General features: G+C 47.2%; 2 protein-coding genes across 4 annotated transcripts in view; both read left to right on the top strand.

The window, feature by feature from the left end:
- LOC110521803 (VWFA and cache domain-containing protein 1) overlaps positions 1-13209 on the top strand; it is an 80401-nt gene extending 67192 nt beyond the window's left edge. The window contains exons 18-26 of the mRNA XM_036968893.1: positions 1146-1362; positions 1702-1862; positions 2082-2168; positions 5741-5857; positions 7787-7938; positions 8400-8561; positions 9004-9081; positions 9864-9965; positions 11646-13209. Coding sequence (XP_036824788.1) covers positions 1146-1362; positions 1702-1862; positions 2082-2168; positions 5741-5857; positions 7787-7938; positions 8400-8561; positions 9004-9081; positions 9864-9965; positions 11646-11887 — 1318 coding nt within the window. The 3' untranslated portion in view covers positions 11888-13209. The remainder of the gene's footprint in view (positions 1-1145; positions 1363-1701; positions 1863-2081; positions 2169-5740; positions 5858-7786; positions 7939-8399; positions 8562-9003; positions 9082-9863; positions 9966-11645) is intronic.
- A 6073-nt stretch (positions 13210-19282) lies between these two features.
- The window catches only part of LOC110521000 (ribonucleoprotein PTB-binding 2), a 90152-nt gene continuing 88846 nt past the window's right edge, over positions 19283-20588 (top strand). The window contains exon 1 of one of the 3 annotated variants that reach the window (XM_036968785.1): positions 19283-19778. In XM_036968785.1, the coding sequence (XP_036824680.1) occupies positions 19530-19778 (249 nt within the window). In that variant the 5' untranslated portion in view covers positions 19283-19529. The remainder of the gene's footprint in view (positions 19779-20588) is intronic. The other 2 variants (XM_036968784.1, XM_036968786.1) reach the window with 2 other exon arrangements.

The raw sequence follows: 20588 nt of genomic DNA, 5'->3' as shown, positions 1-20588 counted from the left end.
TAAACTCTATGCTGGTTAGAAGAGGCGGAGAGGGAGGGAGGGAGAGAAATGGCGACAAAAGGAGATAAGCTGATTATAATTGCATTCCAGAGACATCCTGTTACGTTAGATGCTGCTGCATTCTCTCCCTCTCTCTTTCTCGTCTCTTTCCCCTCCTTTCCTCTCACTCCCTCCCTCTCTCTCGCTCTCCTTCTCCCTCCCTCTCTCTCCCCCCCTCCCTCTCTCTCGCTCTCCTTCTCCCTCCCTCTCTCTCGCTCTCCTTCTCCCTCCCTCTCTCTCCCCCATCCTCCCTCTTTCTCTCTCCCCCATCCTCCCTCTTTCTCTCTCCCCCATCCTCCCTCTTTCTCTCTCCCCCATCCTCCCTCTTTCTCTCTCCCCCATCCTCCCTCTTTCTCTACCTCTCTTTCTCTCTCTCTCGCTCTCTCTCTGAGAGTCTTGGTGTTCAGTGGTTCATGTTTAACAGGATTAACCCAGGGTAAGAGGACCGGGGTCTGGCTGGGGTCGGTTGGGGTTGAATGGGTTTGGATCAGGCAATATGGGGTAATTTAGGGCTCAGAGGGACTTGGTTGGGGTTGATTTGTGTTTGGCTCAGGCAGGATGGGGGTAATATGGGGCTCAGGAGGACAATAGAATGAGCTGAGCTGGATTCTGTCCCATGTGGCGCTCTTTACCCCCAGATCCTGCTCTCCCTCTCTCTTCTGACTTAACACCGCTCTCTCTCTACCACCCCCCTCTCTCTTCTGACTTAACCCTGTTCTCTCTCTACCACCCCCTCTCTCTTCTGACTTAACCCTGTTCTCTCTCTACCACCCCCCTCTCTCTTCTGACTTAACACTGCTCTCTCTCTACCACCCCCCTCTCTCTCTTCTGACTTAACCCTGTTCTCTCTCTACCACCCCCCTCTCTCTTCTGACTTAACCCTGTTCTCTCTCTACCACCCCCTCTCTCTTCTGACTTAACCCTGTTCTCTCTGCCTTCTACATCCGCTCTGAGCTCTGGGTTCTATTGTGTTGAAGTCAGATGGGTTTCAGTGGGCATGCGTTCCCGTTTTTTGGGGCTCAAGTGCGTGAAGTCAAATTCATTGTACCGACCAGTAAACGGATTGGTACTTGAACGGGAGTCTCACTCTCTCTCTGTGTGTTTAGGTGTTTCATCATGGAGGACAGGGGTTACCTGGTGGCCCACCCCACCCTCATCGACCCTAAAGGCCACGCCCCCGCCGAACAGCAGCACATCACCCACAAGGAACCGCTGGTGGCCAACGACATCTTGAACCACCCCAACTTTGTCAAGAAGAACCTCTGCAACAGCTTCAGTGACCGCACGGTCCAGCGCTTCTACAAGTTCAACAGCAGTATCATTGTGAGTGGATGGGTTATGACGCGGTCACCGAGGTTAGGTTGCGACACAAACGGGGGAATGCGAGCCCAGTTCGACTGCTAGACAGATGCACACTGTGTTGTCCTCGTAAAACCACTTTGCCCGGGAACGTTTATTCCAACATGTGTAATGATCTATCAGTGTCATAGCCCCACCAAGTGGTGGGAAATAATATAGCAGGCTCACTGTTGCTTACTCAGAAGAAATAACAGCAAAAATACTGTAGGCCCTTGGTGCCTTCCTCGTAAGAGCCATTTTTGTTCAACTGTAGTACAGTAGCGTATTTTCCTTTCTCTCACTGTATCCACCGCCTTCCCCCAGGGCGACCTGACGAACCTGGTCCACGGGAGCCACTGCTCCAAGTACCGTCTGACCCGTATCCCAGGGACCAACGCTTTCGCGGGCATCGTCAACGAGACGTGCGACTCGCTGGCTTTCTGTGCCTGCAGCACCGTGGACCGCCTCTGTCTCAACTGTCACAGGTCAGACACGGTCGCCGAGCACCGAGTTGCGTAGGAGATGCGTTGGGGTGGTTTTCTTATTACTGTGAATGAGCGATTTATCTGTGTGAACAGGGTGGGATAGTATGCTTTACATTATTTAAACTCTATCCATTAAAAACATTTTTTAATCATCTCTGTAGATAAAAGTCGATTATTTTTTTGAAAACATTTTTGAAGTTTGTCTGACTTTTGCTGCAGGATGGAGCAGAATGAGTGTGAGTGTCCATGTGAGTGCCCCCTGGAGGTCAATGAATGTACTGGCAACCTTAGCTACGCTGAAAACAGGTGAGTGCTCGGATCCCTAATTACGGTTCTGTATTGCGTAGCCTACCGCCAACAACAATTACAGTCCTGCCGTGTTTAAACATGGTAAAGAGACGCGTGTGTACTGTATATGTGCCAACTCTTTAGTGCCTGCAGACTCTTTAGTAGCTCTGTTGGTCATCTTCTCCAACATCGTTCCATCAGGCTGTCTGTCATAATAATCAAATGGCTGTGATGACTGCTCAGGAACCCCAATGGTGGAACAAGCTTCCGCCTCATCTCAGGACACATCCCGAAAACATCTGAACACCTACCCCTTCACAGAGTGTCTCTCTCTCTCTCTCCCCAGAAAACAATTGTCTTTTGGTCAGTGCTATCCTTGGGTCCCTGGGACGTCCCTACCCTAAACCCTTACCCTAACCATTCCCCTGACCGTCTAACATGTCAACTTCAATGGGGTAAGGATATCCCAAGGATCCCGGATAGCATGGACCCTTGTCTTTTCCTGCTTGCACTGACTTTGCTGACGACTACTTTTACTGAGGGAAAATGTGCTTGCAGGGACTGTGATATGTGGTTATCTCCCCTAGCTATCTTATCTGTACGCCGCTCTGTATATACAGTACATTCGGAAAGTATTCAGACCCCCTGACTTTTTCGACATTCTGGTACATTTTACAGCTTTTCTTATTTTACATTTTTTCCCCCCATCAATCTACACACGATACCCCATAATGACAAATCAAAAACAGGTTTTTAGACATTTTTGGAAATGTATAAAAAAATAAACTTTTTATATCACATTTACATAAGTATTCAGACCCTTTACTCAGTGCTTTGTTGAAGCACCTTTGGGCAGCGATTACAGCCTCTAGTCTTCTTTGGTATGGTGCTATATGTACGGCACACCTGTATTTGGGGAGTTTCTCCCGTTCCTCTCTGCAGATCCTCACATGCTCTGTCAGGTTGGATGGGGAGCTGAGTGCTCTGGAGCAAGTTTTCGTCAAGGATCTCTCTGTACTTTGCTCCGTTCATCTTTGCCTCGATCCTGACTAGTCTCCCAGTCCCTGCCGCTGAAAAACATCCCCACAGCATGATGCTGCCACCACCGTGCTTCACCGTAGACAGGTGTAGGTAGACCTTACAGTGAAATGCTTACTTACACGCTCTAACCAATAGTGCAAAAAAGGTATTAGGTGAACAATAGGTAGGTAAATAAATAAAACAACAGTAAAAAGACAGGCTATATACAGTAGCGAAGCTATAAAGGTAGCGAGGCTATAAAAGTAGCGAGGCTATAAAAGTAGCGAGGCTATAAAAGTAGCGAGGCTATAAAAGTAGCGAGGCTATATACAGTAGCGAGGCTATATACAGTAGCGAGGCTATAAAGGTAGCGAGGCTACATACAGACACCGGTTAGTCAGGCTGATTGAGGTAGTATGTACATGTAGATATTGTTAAAGTGACTATGCATATATGATGAACAGAGAGTAGCAGTAGCGTAAAAGAGAGGGGTTGGCGGGTGGTGGGTGGGACACAATGCAGATAGCCCAGTTAGCCAATGTGTGGGAGCACTGGTTGGTTGGGCCAATTGAGGTAGTATGTACTTGAATGTATAGTTAGTCACTATGCATATATGATAAACAGAGTAGCATCAGTGTAAAAGAGGGGTTGGGGGGGAGACACAGTGCAAATAGTCCGGGTAGCCATTTGATTACCTGTTCAGGAGTCTTATGGCTTGGGGGTAAAAACTGTTGAGAAACCTTTTTGTCCTAGACTTGGCACTCTGGTACTGCTTGCAATTTTTAGGGCCTTCCTCTGACACCAGAGAATCTTGTTTCTCATGCTCTGAGAGTCTTTAGGTGCATTTTGACAAACTCCAAGTGGGCTGTTATGCCTTTTATTTGAGGAGAGGCTTCCGTCTGGCCACTCTACCATAAAGGCCTAATTGGTGGAGTGCTGCAAAGATGGTTGTCCTTCTGAAAGATTCTCCCATCTCCACAGAGGAACTCAAGAGCTCTATCCGTGTGACCATTGGGTTCTTGGTCACCTCCCTGACCAAGGCCCTTCTTCCCCAATTGCTCAGTTTGGCTTGGCGTCCAGCTCTAGGAAGACTCTTGGTGGTTCCAAACTTCTTCCATCTAAGAATGATGGAAGCCACTATGTTCTTGGAGCTGCAGAATTTTTTGGGGCCCCCTTCCCCAGATCTGTGCCTCGACACAATCCTGTCTCGGAGCTCTACAGACAATTCCTTCGACCTCATGTCTTGGTTTTTGCTCTGTTATGCACTGTCAACTGTGGGACCTTATATAGACAGGTGTGTGCCTTTCAAAATCATGTCCAGTCAATTGAATTTACCACAGGTGGTCTCCAATCAAGGATTATTTTTGTTGTTGTTGTACTTTTACCCTTTTTTTCTACCTAGTTTCTTGATATCCAATTGGTAGTTACAGTCTTGTCCCATCGCTGCAACTCTCCTATGGACTCGGGAGAGGCGATGGTCGAGAGCCATGCGTCCTCTGAAACACAATCCTGCCAAGCCGCACTCCTTCTTGACACACTGCTCGCTTAACCCAGAAGCTAGCCGCTTGCAGGCCTCCAGCCCGGGACAAGGTGTCGCAAGAGCACGATGGGATAAGGAAATCCCGGCCGGCCAAACCCCTAACCCAGACGACGCTGGACCAATTGTGCGCCGCCTCATCGGTCTCCCAGTCACGGCCGGCTGTGACACAGCCTGGGATCGAACCCAGGGCTGTAGTGAAGCCTCAAGCACTGCGATGCAGTGCCGTAGACCGCTGCGCCTCTCGGGAGGCCCGCAATCAAGTTGCAGAAACCCAGGGATGATCAATGGAAACAGGATGCATCAGAGCTCAATTTCGAGTCTCATTGCAAAGGGTCTGAATACTTATGTAAATAAGGTAATTCCTGTTTTCGCTTTATCATTATGGGGTATTGTGTGTGTGTTGCTGGGAAAAATATATGTATATATATTTAATCCATTTTTAGAATAAGGCTGTAACGTAACAAACAGTGGGGAAAGTCGAGGGGTCTGAATACTTTCCGGAGGCACTGTTAAGCGTCTGTTAAATTTTCTAAATGTAATACACACACCGAGACGCCTGTCTTCAGTCAACCATTTCACTGTGACTGCATCATTCCACTGACAAACTCTATGTCTGACTGGCAGGGGCTTTTTTTGGGGGGGGGGGGGGGGGGGAAATGGAGGAATGTGTGGTATATAAGATCATCCACAAAGCTATCGTTCTGCAGACAGTCCGGCATTCACGTGTCGTGTTCCCTCTTTTGACCTTTGCTCCATAATGCTAGTTTCTCCCTCAGTTGAGCTGTTGAAAGCCTGTAGCCTAAATGATAATTGAACCGTCCTTGTTGTCTTTTCCGTTCATGGATTGAACTGTTTTGGCCACGCCGGTTCTCCGACTTCATTAGCCTGACTGCCGGTGCCAGGTGTCTTTTCATGGTTTGGCTTGCACATTGCTGCTGTTTGACCGTGCGGTCGCCGGGTCATGCGTTTCTGGCGCCCGACCGCGTGGTCCACGGTCATCGTGGTCTGACCATGTGCCGTTGTTCTTCAGGAACCCCAGCTGCGAGGTGCACCAGGAGCCCCTCTCTCTGACGGTGATGGACTCCAGTCTGCAGGACACCCTGCCCCAGTGTATCAACACCCGCTGCAGCCAACGCTTCACCAGCAGGTAGAGCACATGAAGGGGTTTAACACTCTGTTTGGGTAGTCCAGCTGTAGATGCTCTTCACCAGCAGGTAGAGCACACGAAGGGGTTTAACACTCTGTTTGGGTAGTCCAGCTGTAGATGCTCTTCACCAGCAGGTAGAGCACATGAAGGGGTTTAACACTCTGTTTGGGTAGTCCAGCTGTAGATGCTCTTCACCAGCAGGTAGAGCACATGAAGGGGTTTAACACTCTGTTTGGGTAGTCCAGCTGTAGATGCTCTTCACCAGCAGGTAGAGCACACGAAGGGGTTTAACACTCTGTTTGGGTAGTCCAGCTGTAGATGCTCTTCACCAGCAGGTAGAGCACACGAAGGGGTTTAACACTCTGTTTGGGTAGTCCAGCTGTAGATGCTCTTCACCAGCAGGTAGAGCACACGAAGGGGTTTAACACTCTGTTTGGGTAGTCCAGCTGTAGATGCTCTTCACCAGCAGGTAGAGCACACGAAGGGGTTTAACACTCTGTTTGGGTAGTCCAGCTGTAGATGCTCTTCACCAGCAGGTAGAGCACACGAAGGGGTTTAACACTCTGTTTGGGTAGTCCAGCTGTAGATGCTCTTCACCAGCAGGTAGAGCACACGAAGGGGTTTAACACTCTGTTTGGGTAGTCCAGCTGTAGATGCTCTTCACCAGCAGGTAGAGCACATGAAGGGGTTTAACACTCTGTTTGGGTAGTCCAGCTGTAGATGCTCTTCACCAGCAGGTAGAGCACACGAAGGGGTTTAACACTCTGTTTGGGTAGTCCAGCTGTAGATGCTCTTCACCAGCAGGTAGAGCACACGAAGGGGTTTAACACTCTGTTTGGGTAGTCCAGCTGTAGATGCTCTTCACCAGCAGGTAGAGCACACGAAGGGGTTTAACACTCTGTTTGGGTAGTCCAGCTGTAGATGCTCTTCACCAGCAGGTAGAGCACACGAAGGGGTTTAACACTCTGTTTGGGTAGTCCAGCTGTAGATGCTCTTCACCAGCAGGTAGAGCACACGAAGGGGTTTAACACTCTGTTTGGGTAGTCCAGCTGTAGATGCTCTTCACCAGCAGGTAGAGCACATGAAGGGGTTTAACACTCTGTTTGGGTAGTCCAGCTGTAGATGCTCTTCACCAGCAGGTAGAGCACACGAAGGGGTTTAACACTCTGTTTGGGTAGTCCAGCTGTAGATGCTCTTCACCAGCAGGTAGAGCACACGAAGGGGTTTAACACTCTGTTTGGGTAGTCCAGCTGTAGATGCTCTTCACCAGCAGGTAGAGCACATGAAGGGGTTTAACACTCTGTTTGGGTAGTCCAGCTGTAGATGCTCTTCACCAGCAGGTAGAGCACACGAAGGGGTTTAACACTCTGTTTGGGTAGTCCAGCTGTAGATGCTCTTCACCAGCAGGTAGAGCACACAAAAGGGTTTAACACTCTGTTTGGGTAGTCCAGCTGTCGATGCTCTACGGACCAAACAGTAACAATTTCAACTCACAATCTACTAATCTCCAATTTAACCTTTACCCTAATCCCTTGTTTTTTAAACCTTACCTTAAATCAAATCCTAACCTTAGCAAGCACTTGCTTATTGACAGACAGTCTGTTGCGTGTCAACAGACTGTCGGTTGCTAGTATGACCATTTTGTAGAACATCTACAGATGGACTATGCCAAAGAAATTGTGACCCATTACAGCCCACATCACCAACCTGGGGGAACGACAGGGGGAGGAAATACTTAAATTTAGGCCTCACCTTGTCATCTGTTGGTACATGGATGGATTAAATAATGTAGTGACGCTGATTTCAGAAGAGCAACGTGTCGGATTACAAATAATTTCCAAAAATAGACTTGCTGAGATGAACTGTGAAGGAAATCCCTTGTACGTCATAGACTTGATTAACTCTGACCTTTTACCCTGTGGTCCTCAGTGACTGTTTTGGCGTGCTGGACTGTGAGTGGTGCATGGTGGACAGTGATGGGAAGACCCACCTGGACAAGCCTTACTGTGCCCTGCAGAAAGAGTGCTTCGGGGGCATCGTGGGGGCCAAGAGCCCTTACATGGACGGCATGGGGATGCTGGGTGAGTTTTTCGCATAAACCTTGCTGTCACGAGGTCATGCAAACAGAATGAGCTAGTGGGATAGACTCTTGTCCGGTGAGTTTTCTCCTTTTGTAGATGGAATGTAACCCTTCGCTCTTCTCTCCCTCTCCCCTCTCCCTCTCCCTCTCCCCTCTCCCCTCTCCCCTCTCCCTCTCCCTCTCCCTCTCCCCCTCTCCTCTCCCTCTCTCCTCTCCCTCTCCCTCTCTCCCTCTCTCCCTCTCACCCTCTCTCCTCTCCCTCTCTCCTCTCCCTCTCTCCTCTCCCTCTCTCCTCTCCCTCTCTCCTCTCCCTCTCTCCTCTCCCTCTCTCCTCTCCCTCTCTCCTCTCCCTCCTCTCCTCCCCCTTCCCTCTCCCCTCTCCCCTCTCCCCTCTCTCCTCTCCCCTCTCCCCTCTCTCCTCTCCCCTCTCCCCTCTCTCCTCTCTCCTCTCCCCTCTCCCAGATGAAGAGGTAGTGTCTCTGAACATGATGAAGAGTGCCCCGGTTGGGCCGGTTGCCGGGGGTATTATGGGCTGCATCATGGTGCTGGTGTTGGCTGTCTACGCCTACAGACACCAGATCCACCGACGCTCACATCAACACATGTCCCCTCTGGCTGCACAGGGTAAGACAACCGTGACGTACTTAGGATGACCGTCGCCCAGAAACAACGGACTGTGTAAATGCAGCTGGTTGGCTCATGTAAGCTGGACAATGTCGGTGACGCCGGTCGACCTTTTTCCGATTTAGGTTTGATTCAAGTCTCGTGCACAGGAAATGTTATTGTCGTTCGAGACCACTTTGTGGTTTGTGTAAGTCCGCTATGAAGGTGTAGCCAACTCCAAGACCATTATTGCTCCGATGTTGCCTGAGCACCTTAAGTCTTAGTGTTGCTAGAGGAAGCTGCTACGGCCGCCATGGGAATGATATGTAAAAATGAACGGCTGACCTTCCTAGACGCTGCGGCACACAGGGGCCTCTTCTTAAAGGTAATATCTGTCATTATTAACCCTGGCTAAAGAGAATCCATCGCTCTCTCTCTTCCCCCCCCCCCCCCCCCCCTACAGAGATGTCCGTCAGGATGTCTAACCTGGATAACGAGAGAGACGAGCGAGACGAGGACAGCCACGAAGACAGGGGGATCAGTAAGTACGCCGTATACACTGAGGTGGACAGGACACCTTCCTGATATTGAGTCGCAGCCCCTTTGGCCCTCAGAAGAGCTTCAGTTCTCGTCGGGGTGTGGACTCTCTGCAAGGTGTCGAAAGCGTTCCGCGGGGATGCTGGCCCCTTGTCGACTCCAATGCTTCCCACAGTTGTGAAGTTGGCTGGAAGTCCTTTGGGTGGTGGACCGTTCTTGAAACACAACGGGAAACTGTTGAGTGTGTGAAAAATCCAGCAGCATTGCAGTTCTTGACAGGCGCCTGGCACCTACTACCATACCTCATTCAAGGGCACTTCAGTGTTTTGTCTTGCCCATTCATCCTCTGAAAGGCACACACACCCAATCCATGTCGCATTTGTCTCAAGGCTTAGAAATCATTCTGTAACCCGTCTCCTCCCCTTCATCTACACTGATTTGTGAAGCGGATTTAACTAGTGACGTCGACAAGGGATCATGGCTTTACCTGGTCAGTCTATGTCCTAATGTTTTGTACACTCAGTGTAGATTAGTGTCCGTGTGCTTTTCCTCACCAATGGGTTCCAATAGTAATTCAAGTGTTCTGTAAGACGGTGAGCCTTTGCAATCCTGAAAGGAACTCTTGGAGCCCTCGTTAAAGGCACAATCCCTGATTTAGTTTCTCGCTTGAAATGACCGCTAAGCAGCGAATAAATATTGCACCTCTAACTTGATCTGACCGTGTGTTCGCTAACCTTTGCCCTCGAGTTGACCTGGATTGTTGCCTTGTTGTTCCTCGCCTTCCAGTCAGCAACACCCGGTTCATCGCGGCGGTGATCGAGAGACACACCCACAGCCCTGAACGCCGGAGGAGGTACTGGGGACGGTCAGGGACGGAGAGTGACCACGGTAAGACCACAAGACGACCACCGAGGAAGCGGGGCACCGCACTCCCCTTAAAATCACACACATTCTGGTTAAACGGGGGGGGGGGGGGTATAAGTCTGAAAACCCACATAACAGGTAGAACACGCTGCCTTTTGTTGTTCCCTCGCTTCTCTGGAGACGAGTCTCTTTCTAGCTGCCGCCGGTTGTGTAACCACTGATCAGAGAGGGAAGTGTAGGAGAGGCAGTTGAGAAATGGAGAGAGAGAGAGTGTAAGAAAGGGGACTGAAGCGCTTCGGGGCAGACGGTTCCGGTTCTTTTCCTCGGCCCAGTCGGAGGTGTCCTCCCACGCACTCACACAGCTGAAGGGTCTCTGAACACACACACACACACACACTCACAGGTTTAACACAGTGTTTGAGTGTGTGGAAACACTGAGCTGGTATCTGTTGGTACACCCGCCAGGGAATTGGAGGGGCATTTGGTGTTTGTTCGGGGTCAAGGATGTTGTCTAACAGGCTGCAGGCAAACAGACATCCTGCCATGGGCATTAGTAATTCAGCCTCTCTCTGTGTATTATGTCTTTGTGTAAGTTATTACCTCACTCCTGACCTTTTCACATCCTCCGTTTCAGTCGCGGTCTCTGTTTTCTCACACCCTGTGCTCCTCTGTTGTCCTTCGACTGACACCAAAGGACAACAGCAGTAGCACTGTCTGAAATGTCTTCTCATCTGGAGATGGCAGGAGTTGTGGGTAGAAGAGAGGAGCCATACAGTCGGTGGCGCTGAAGTCGGTATCTTTCCTCTCCCCCGGATCCTATTGAAGTTCCCCCTGACTGTTTTCAGAGAACATTTCGAAAGCCCAAATCCCATTCAAAAGCTCTGCTAGCAAGTCTATCTCAGTACCTCTCTGTTTCTCTTAGATAGATCCCGATAGATGCCCAGCCACTGCCCACTCCTAAACCCATCATCCACTCCGATCTACCTTCCACTACGCTCAGCAAGTTTCTCTTCTTTCGACAGTTCTGGTGTTTTCTAAGAGTTGATGTTTTCTCTCCGGAGTCTAAAGGGCCTGAGGGCTGCTGAGTGTTGGGCGTTTGGCAGTTTCAGAGGCAGAGATGAGATGTACGATGTTGCAGTGGCAATAATCTGCGGGGATTCAGAGAAGAGATGGATGGAGGAATAGATAGAGAGGCGTTGAAGATGGAGGGATTGATTCAAACGTGTAGGCGATTTCTCTGCCCCACCCCCCCCCTTGAATGCGCGCTCATCCCCTCCACTGCGGGGGCACAAATTTTCCCTTAGCTCGCCCCTTCAAACCACCCCACGTGCAGCGCACACCACTCGCTGCACGTACAGCTCCCTTTCTCCAGAGATTTCTACAACGATTGAGATTTCACACGGATGTAATTAATGAGGCGTGATGGCCAAGAATTGTGTTCCCGAGACTGTAATTATAGATCGCCGTGAGTCTCCTCTGGCGTGTAAAAGTCTTATTTTCTTCAGACGTTTCTACTGCTCTGTCGTAGTACGCTGTTCAGATTACAGGAAGAGGCATGGCATCCAAGTTTGGGACACATCACTGTGCTTCTGTGTGCTTGTACATGTATGTATGTATGTATGTATGTATGTATGTATGTATGTATGTATGTATGTGAATTGAATGTGTATTAACACGTGTGTTCCTGTGTTTTGTTTACATCAGGCTACAGCACCATGAGTCCTCAGGAGGACAGCGAGAACCCTCCCTGCAACAACGACCCACTGTCGGCCGGGGTGGACGTGGGTAACCACGACGATGACCTGGACCTGGACACGCCCCCTCAGACGGCGGCGCTGCTCAGCCACAAGTTCCACCCGTACCGCCACCCGCCTTACCACCACCCGCTCCACACACACCGCCTGCAGGCAGCCGTCACCGTGCACAGTGTGGACGCAGAGTGCTGATCCTAAACCTCCATTCCCCCCCCCCCCCCCCCCCCCAGGCCTGGGCTCTCCTCCACTCCCACCGGCCCTCTTCCTCCACCTGGCTACGCCTCGCTACATTGGCGGGGTCCCTGACATGCAATGCTACCACTACCGTCACCTCCAGACTCCACCACCATGTAGGCTCCCACTGGGCCCAGCCAGGGTGAGGGGAGGTGGGCTGAGAGAGAATAGGGCAGACCCCCCTCTTCCCCCCCTGTTGGAAGTTTCCTTAGAAGATCATAGACTGTAGGAGGAACACTAGCCCTTGAGAGCTCAGCTCAGAACATGGGGGTCTGAACTTGTTTAAAAGTGTAAACAGCGATAAAAAAGGAAGGATTATTAAAGGATTATTTTTCTACTATTTATTGAACCGGATTTGAGATGGATCAGAGTAGAGACTGACCATGTGGCTGGAGCTGAACTGAAAGGACTCTGGTCGCTAAGGTAACCAGAGTGGCTGATCATGGACCACAGAGAGCCTCTCCTGCACACTGCCCTCGCTTTCTGTCGAGGATGCATCGAGGCAGTGGTTATTCACGCTATCGTTTTTATTATTTTCAGAATCAGAAGTCGTTGTGATGATAAACTCTTTCCGATGACTGGACGAGCTGAATAGAAGACATTGAGAAACCCACCCACTTGTCTGAACTAGATGTGTCGTACTCCGATCACCTGGCCTACCGTCAGTCACTGGGGCTGCTGTATGACTGAATAAGGAAGGGGCATGCAAGGACCCTGGCAGAATGACTCAGACACAGGAAGTACAGTGCTCATGCTTTGGTGTCCTGTTATCTGCCTGAAAAGAAAGGTAATGATGAGGCTTGGTGGAATTGGTTGGTCTGTCTTCGGACCTCACACTGGCATCTGGACCTGGTTGACCAAGCTATGGCTCTCTCTGTCTCTATGCCTCTCTCTGTCTCTATGCCTGAGTGGGACCTATTAGTGTTGAACAGAGGTGTGTGTGTGTGTGTGTGTGTGAGAGAGAGAGCTGTTGTGGCTGCATCCATTTTTATGTTCCTTTTGCGGTAAATTAATAATATTAACACTCTGCGTGTGCTGCAGTCATGGTGTGTGTGTGTGTGTACACTCTGCGTGTGCTACAGTCATGGTGTGTGTGTGTGTACACTCTGCGTGTGCTACAGTCATGGTGTGTGTACACTCTGCGTGTGCTACAGTCATGGTGTGTGTGTGTGTACACTCTGCGTGTGCTACAGTCATGGTGTGTGTGTGTGTGTGCACTGTGTGTGCTACAGTCATGGTGTGTGTGTACACTCTGCGTGTGCTACAGTCATGGTGTGTGTGTGTGTACACTCTGCGTGTGCTACAGTCATGGTGTGTGTGTACACTCTGCGTGTGCTACAGTCATGGTGTGTGTGTGTGTGTACACTCTGCGTGTGCTACAGTCATGGTGTGTGTGTGTGTACACTCTGCGTGTGCTACAGTCATGGTGTGTGTGTGTGTACACTCTGCGTGTGCTACAGTCATGGTGTGTGTGTGTGTACACTCTGCATGTGCTACAGTCATGGTGTGTGTGTGTGTACACTGCGTGTGCTACAGTCATGGTGTGTGTGTGTGTGTACACTGCGTGTGCTACAGTCATGGTGTGTGTGTGTGTACACTCTGCGTGTGCTACAGTCATGGTGTGTGTGTGTGTACACTCTGCGTGTCCTACAGTCATGGTGTGTGTTTATGTGTACACTCTGCGTGTGCTACAGTCATGGTGTGTGTGTGTGTGTGTGTACACTCTGCGTGTGCTACAGTCATGGTGTGTGTGTGTGTACACTCTGCGTGTGCTACAGTCATGGTGTGTGTGCGCGTGTACACTCTGCGTGTGCTACAGTCATGGTGTGTGTTTATGTGCGTGTGTACACTCTGCGTGTGCTACAGTCATGATGTATGTGTGTACGTGTACACTCTTCATGTGCTACAGTCATGGTGTGTGTGTGTGTACACTCTGCGTGTGCTACAGTCATGGTGTGTGTTTATGTGTACACTCTGCGTGTGCTACAGTCATGGTGTGTGTTTATGTGTACACTCTGCGTGTGCTACAGTCATGGTGTGTGTGTGTGTGTACACACTCTGCGTGTGCTACAGTCATGGTGTGTGTGTGTGTGTACTCTGCTTGTGCGTGTGTTTGGTCTGATTGTAGGAAGGTGGTCAGAGCATCTCCATTGAAGGCATCATTACATGTTTTAATTGTTTCCCCCTATGACTGTGTGCTAGTCCTCATTCATTTAGTTTGGTAAAGAATGTCTCTTTTTAGTTTTTCCTGAACGAATAGTATAACGTGTACATATGTTAAAATAAATATTACAAATAGCTATTAATGTGTTGTTACACTCCATATGTCTATGCTGAAAATGCTCAAAATGATGCTTGGATATTTGAGTATATTTAGCTATTTTTCAGCACATGGTATCGATCTGACTATACGCTGCGATTCCGATGATATTAGGTCTACCTTTAGGTCCATATTGGATGGAAAACAGACTGCCATTGTGGTATTTTACACACTTCAGTTGGAGAGCAATCGTCTTTAATTAAAAGCCTCACATTGTTATTACACGTAGGGTCCAAATGTCACGTAAGACGATATCAGTTGACAGGAAGAGATTTCATTTTAGACTGCATTGGAACTTTCTCCCTGTTTGTTGACTTGAATGAGTTCTAGACAGGTTATGGGTCAATTTCATTTCAATTTAGAAATGTTTTAATCCGGGTTACTTCCTGAAATAGAATTGACCCCAATGTCGCTTTAACCCTAAAGCTGACATTATGGGATGTTGTGGTACTCTCCTCTCAATGTAGTTAAAAGCAGTCATTTGGTTTAGTCACAATTAGCATCTACTGTCCTCTTCTTAACTACCACCACTGAAATCGTAGCCCTGAGCGTTACTCCAAACACGTCACCGCTCTGGTGAATGTACCCCCTGATTTTGTCATGTCGGTGCATATTCCCTACTCAGGATGGTACCAAAGCATAAGTGGGTTTGATTCTGGAAAAACAGGAGCTACATTTACCGAGTAGTGCTGCGAATAACTGTCTTCACAGTTGTTTTTTGTTTTGTTTTTATTTCCGTTGTAGTAACAACATTTTTAACAGGAGAGAGCATTAACAGTATTTACCAGCTGTTGTAAGCAAGTATAATTTTGTTTATACCGAACGTTATGAATTGTATTCATGTACTGAAGGAACTTCAATGTGTGTATATCATTCCTTTTTTTCCAGTGTAACATATACAGTTATAATACGGAGATTTATTGCAATGTGAATGTGATAAAAAGAAAAGTCCATTTTAAACCCCTTGCCTCTTTCAATGTGTTGTCCATTTACTATGCTACGGTTCACTGTGTACCGTGTACTGCCTCAGTATTTAATTCACTGTGTACCGTGTACTGCCTCAGTATTTAATTCACTGTGTACCGTGTACTGCCTCAGTATTTAATTCACTGTGTACCGTGTACTGCCTCAGTATTTAATTCACTGTGTATCATAATGTACTACTCCATTCAATATTCAATTCAACATTAGTCATTTTTAGTTTAGACAATGTTCCTCTTAGTTTGGCAATAACATGACCCCTTAAACACCACCCATGGCAGACACAATCACCAGTACAACATGGCAGGCCTACAAAGTGACACATTTTACTACTGGATCGTCATGCTCTTAGGTTCGTCAGTGGGGCACCACGTCGTGTCTGCCCAGTACAGATACAGTAGGAGTTAACTGATGGAGACGACCTACTCCGCCATCCAGCCTCATCCTCAGTGTCCGGTCCAAATTGCTGTGTGTCTCCAACCCATATTTATTGTTGTTGGATATTTTTTTATTTTCTTTAACCTTTTATTTGACTAGGCAGGTCAGTTAAAGAACAAATTCTTCTTTACAACGACGGCCTAGGAACAGTGGGTCGACTGCCTTGTTCAGGGGCAGAGCGGCAGATTTTTTAACCTCGTCGGCTCGGGGATTCGACCTAGCAACCTTTCGGCTACTGGCCCAACTAGATTGGGTCGGGAAGGTCATTTAGGTCAACTGAAAGGTACGAGACAAAATGACTTTTCAATCCCGGACGGCGTGTTTTAGCTAGCAGTTGGCCGTGGTGGGGGGAGGTTTGGGGAAGAGCGATGCATTGTTGCCTGAGAGCATCGTTTATTTATCTGAATTGCCATATAGAGTTCTGTAACGAACAGCCTTGCAGCTTGAAGACATGTTTTGATGCATGTAGAATAAAGAACACGTTTCGTTATAGTCCGTCTCGTTTGGAGGGGGTGAATGCACGTCCAAAGTGATGTTTTGGCATCACTGTTTGGAAGGTTTAAAAAAATATAATTATGATCAAAGTATAATGTATATGAATGTAGAGCGGTTGAGGAGGACATGCATAATTCATCAGGTATGAATAATGGGTGAATACTCAAGTGCCATCCAGTCTGTCCTCTATTTAACCAGGTCTCTCCATATTTCTAAACACAGTTTCTCCTTCAGATGCAGAGAAGGACATGCTGAAGTTTTTTTTTTCCTTAATGACCGTGGGTAGCAGGACAGGGAAGTGGACCAGCTATAGTTCTGCAGTGCTAAAGGCTGGGCCAGGGCCATCAGGGAGAAGAGAGGAGCTCCACTCTGTCTCAATCTTTCTCCCCCTCTCTGCCAGGGATCTGCTCGGGAATTAGAGCACTCTCACTGTTCTCCTACTTTCCTCGGGCCATTATTCCATTCTGGGTGCACCCAAGGCGTTCCCAGCCAACTTGGGAGTAAGCATATTATACACATGATCAAACCGGCCACAATATTCTGAAGTCGGCCTATACTTATTTGCTTCCTGCTCCTTCTATTCATCTATGTGGTTTAGGACCACCGGTTGAGGCTGATACCATTACTAATTGTAACGTCAGGGGACATAGGGTAAGTTGTGTTGAAGGGCGTTGAGTAGATGAGAGCGGACTGTGGTCCTGCTCATGCATAATCCATTCCGTGATCTTGTTGAAATCCGTGATTTTCTGTTCTTCAAGCCCAGATATGTGCAAATGTATGACGAAGACAACCATCCAGTGTCGTGGATGAAAAGCAAGAAATGTCCGAAGCGCATGTAAATGGATGAAATGGATAGGTCTACAAATAAGTATTTTTCTTCTTCTGGATCGAAAATTGAGATAACCGTTCCTCTTCCACTCCCACACACTCGGCACACACACACACAGCTCCTCGCTCACAGCCCTTCAGGGTTCAAGGTTCTGTCCGCCTACATCACTTATACATGCCTCCCAGGTACCTGTTTTGCCCGCTCAGTCACTCGCTGACACCCACTCACAGGTCCCAACAAGCACTGACATTTCCTCATGTCTTCTCATACTCCCACTCGGTGGAGCTGTGAATCATTCTCATAGCAGTTCAACCCAGCACCCCCATCCCCATTTGTATCATTGTACCTATGTAGTTGGGTTTCCTGTGTTGCCTTTTACATGTGCATAGAATCTCTGATTTGCATTGGTGAACACAGGGACAGACTTTGATGAGGGGAGATACTGTGTGTGTGTGCATGTCTAAATGAGAGAGAGAAAGAAAAATAGATGAATTAATTATTTTCTTGAGGGGAGTTTGTTGTTTATCACTGCTTTGAATGAATCATGTCTGTCCATTATGTTACTGACAAGCATCACCAACCATCATTTCAGAGAAAACACTGTTCTCAACGATTCACGTCTTCCAATTTGTCAGTTTCATGTCATTCTGCAGGTAGGCACACACACAGTACAGTTTAGAGAATGCTCTCATTTAAGCCCTCTTATTTATTTATTTCACCTTTATTTAACCAGGTAGGCGAGTTGAGAACAAGTTCTCATTTACAATTGCGACCTGGCCAAGATAAAGCAAAGCAGTTTGACACATACAACAACCGAGTTACACATGGTGTAAAACAAACAGACAGTCAATAATACAGTAGAAACACAAGTCGATATACAATGTGAGCAAATGAGGTGAGATAAGGGAGGTAAAGGCAAAAAAAAAGGCTATGGTGGCAAAGTAAATACAGTATAGCAAGTAAAACACTGGAATGGTAGATTTGCAGTGGAAGAATGTTCAAAGTAGAGGGAATTAATGGGGTGCAAAGGAGCAAAATAAATAAATGCAGTAGGGGGAGAGGTAGTTGTTTGGGCTAAATTGTAGATGGGCTATGTACAGGTAAATAGCCTGTATCCCTGGAATAGGCCTTTTATTCCACTCACCCTCCTGTCAGACATTAGGTGGGTTAGTTTGATTTACTGTATTTTTGCATAAATGAGGTATAGTTCCGCTTCAGTCTAAAGCCTGTCATTTAATTTACCAGTTGCGTGCAGGATTTTTCCATCCCTTAATTGTGACAGTGCGTATAGCCCTACATATTTAGCTGCCAAAAATCACACGAGGAAAAAGGAGCATCATATCTATTTTGGATGATTGTTTTTTTTTCATCCCTTTTTATAAACATAATTGTGCTGTGAATATTTCCTAAGTGGGTTGCAATGTGTAAATTCTGATCTGAGGCGCACACTGACACACACATATACATGGACATTGTGAGGGTCCTGAAGGAAAGCTGCCATTTACTGCTCAGTCTGACTCAGTCACAGTCTCCACCCACAGGAAAAGGATTGACTGACTTTGGCTGACTGAGGGAAAGGTCCTGGCCATTCATGTTTATAATCTGTACAGCAGGGGGACATGGTATTCCATTTTCCTCATCCTGGTTTAATTTTAGGCTTATTTATTTCTTATTTATAGGCTAAATAAAGTATTGCCTGGGGCTTTTATCCTACATTGCAATGTATACTGGGCAAAAATATAAATGCAACATGTGAAGTGTTTGGTCCCATGTTCCATGAGCTGAAATAAAAGATCCCCACATTTTTCCATATGCACAAAAAGCATATTTCTTTCTAATTGTGTGCAAAAATTTGTTCACATCCCTGTTAGTGAGCATTTCTACTTTGCCAAGATAACCCATCCACCTCACAGGTATCAAGAAGCTGATTAAACAGCATGATCATTACACAGATGCACCATGTAATGAACACAATGCCACAAATATCTCAAGTTTTGAGGGAGAGGGCAATTGGCATGCTCACTGCAGGAATATCCACCAGAGCTGTTGTCAGAGAATTGAATGTTCATTTCTCTAGCATAGGCCGTCTCCAACGTCGTTTTAGAGAATTTGGCAGTAGGTCCAACCCGTCCCAAGTGAGTGGGCCTATGCCCTCCCAAGCCAACCCAGTAATATGAAATCCATAGCCTTAATTCATTTATTTAAATTGACTGATTTCCATATATGAACTGTAACTCTGTAAAATCATTGAAATGTTGACTGTATATTTTTGTTCAGTATATATTTGAGCAATATTTATTTGAAATAGAGTATATGCATGCATTATGCTTGATCATAAATCGAATTACGCAACCTGTAAATTCGTTTCCCCTTCTCTGTATTGCTATAGCCTCTCTATGATGTGCTTATTGACAGGTAGCGTGTAGTTAATTAGCCATAGGGTATAGTCCACCACAGGATGGCGATAAAATATTCCCCACGGTTTTCATAGCTCACCTACCGCTGCCTCCACTCACTTTCTTTCACAGCTACTCAAGATGGCGGCAGCTTCCTCCATCCAGCCGCCGATCGTTCACTCTTTAAACCATGCAAACGCACCTTTCCTGGAATCTGACAGCCCGGAGACCCGCCAGGATGAGGACGCAGTTTCCGAGGGGACCAGTCTCCGAGACTTACCCGATTTGGAACCGGATGAGATTGAGAAGAGGCTGGAGAAAACTCGCCACGAGTTGAGCAACAGGAGGAAAATCCTCATTAAAAACCTGCCACAAGATACGACCAACCAGGTGCGCTATTCTCTATTTTGACAGATGGAGTGAAGTTGGCTTGTTGTAGGCTAGGCTAATGTTTTGCGTTTCTCTCAACGTTAATAATAATAATAATAATTTTGGGCGTGCTCTTACGCAATACTTTGCTATACTTAGTTGTAGTTTATTTGTAGAAAAACGAACATAATAAACTTTAGCGGTTTAAGAGAACCGTTAATTTTACTGCGAGTCTAGGCTATGCGATCAGGAATGAGAATATTCATATGTAAACGGCAGCATTTTTTTTAGCAGGCTAATTCCAAGAAAGGATATACCATGTCAATTCTGAAAGGCATTTAAAGACGGCCGCGCTCCATGCGAGTTATTCTTTTTTGTAGTTAACATGCAGCGAGGAATTATATCAAACAGACCACCTTTGCCTCAAGTTTGTTCATCATTTCTACAATGTGACCGATGCACCCACGTATTTGCCACTAGCGATAACTCCTGTCGTAGTTTAGGCTGCAATTTAACACAGAAGTGAAGACAGGATGAAATGGTTTGCATTTTTTTTATCCAGTCTAACTGCGCTGACATAGACTTGATGTGAGCCTATTTATTTGCGATATGCGTGAGTCGTTTTTGATGTTGCGAAATGACAATCAAATCGCTACAATATGGCATTCTCTAGGTAGAGAAATGTTTGATGTGCAAATACAAATGTCCGTTGAACGTCGTACGGACATTTGTATTTGCACATCAAACATTGGTTTGAAAATTATTGAACGCTTATATTTTAAGATATTATAAACATTTAACATGAAGTGTTTTTATAGTAGGACAATAGGC

This window comes from Oncorhynchus mykiss, chromosome 30 (genome assembly GCF_013265735.2).
Source record: "Oncorhynchus mykiss isolate Arlee chromosome 30, USDA_OmykA_1.1, whole genome shotgun sequence".
NCBI lineage: Eukaryota > Metazoa > Chordata > Actinopteri > Salmoniformes > Salmonidae > Oncorhynchus > Oncorhynchus mykiss.
The sequence above is the reverse complement of the archived record's forward strand: the minus strand, read 5'-3'. Positions and strand labels throughout refer to the sequence as shown.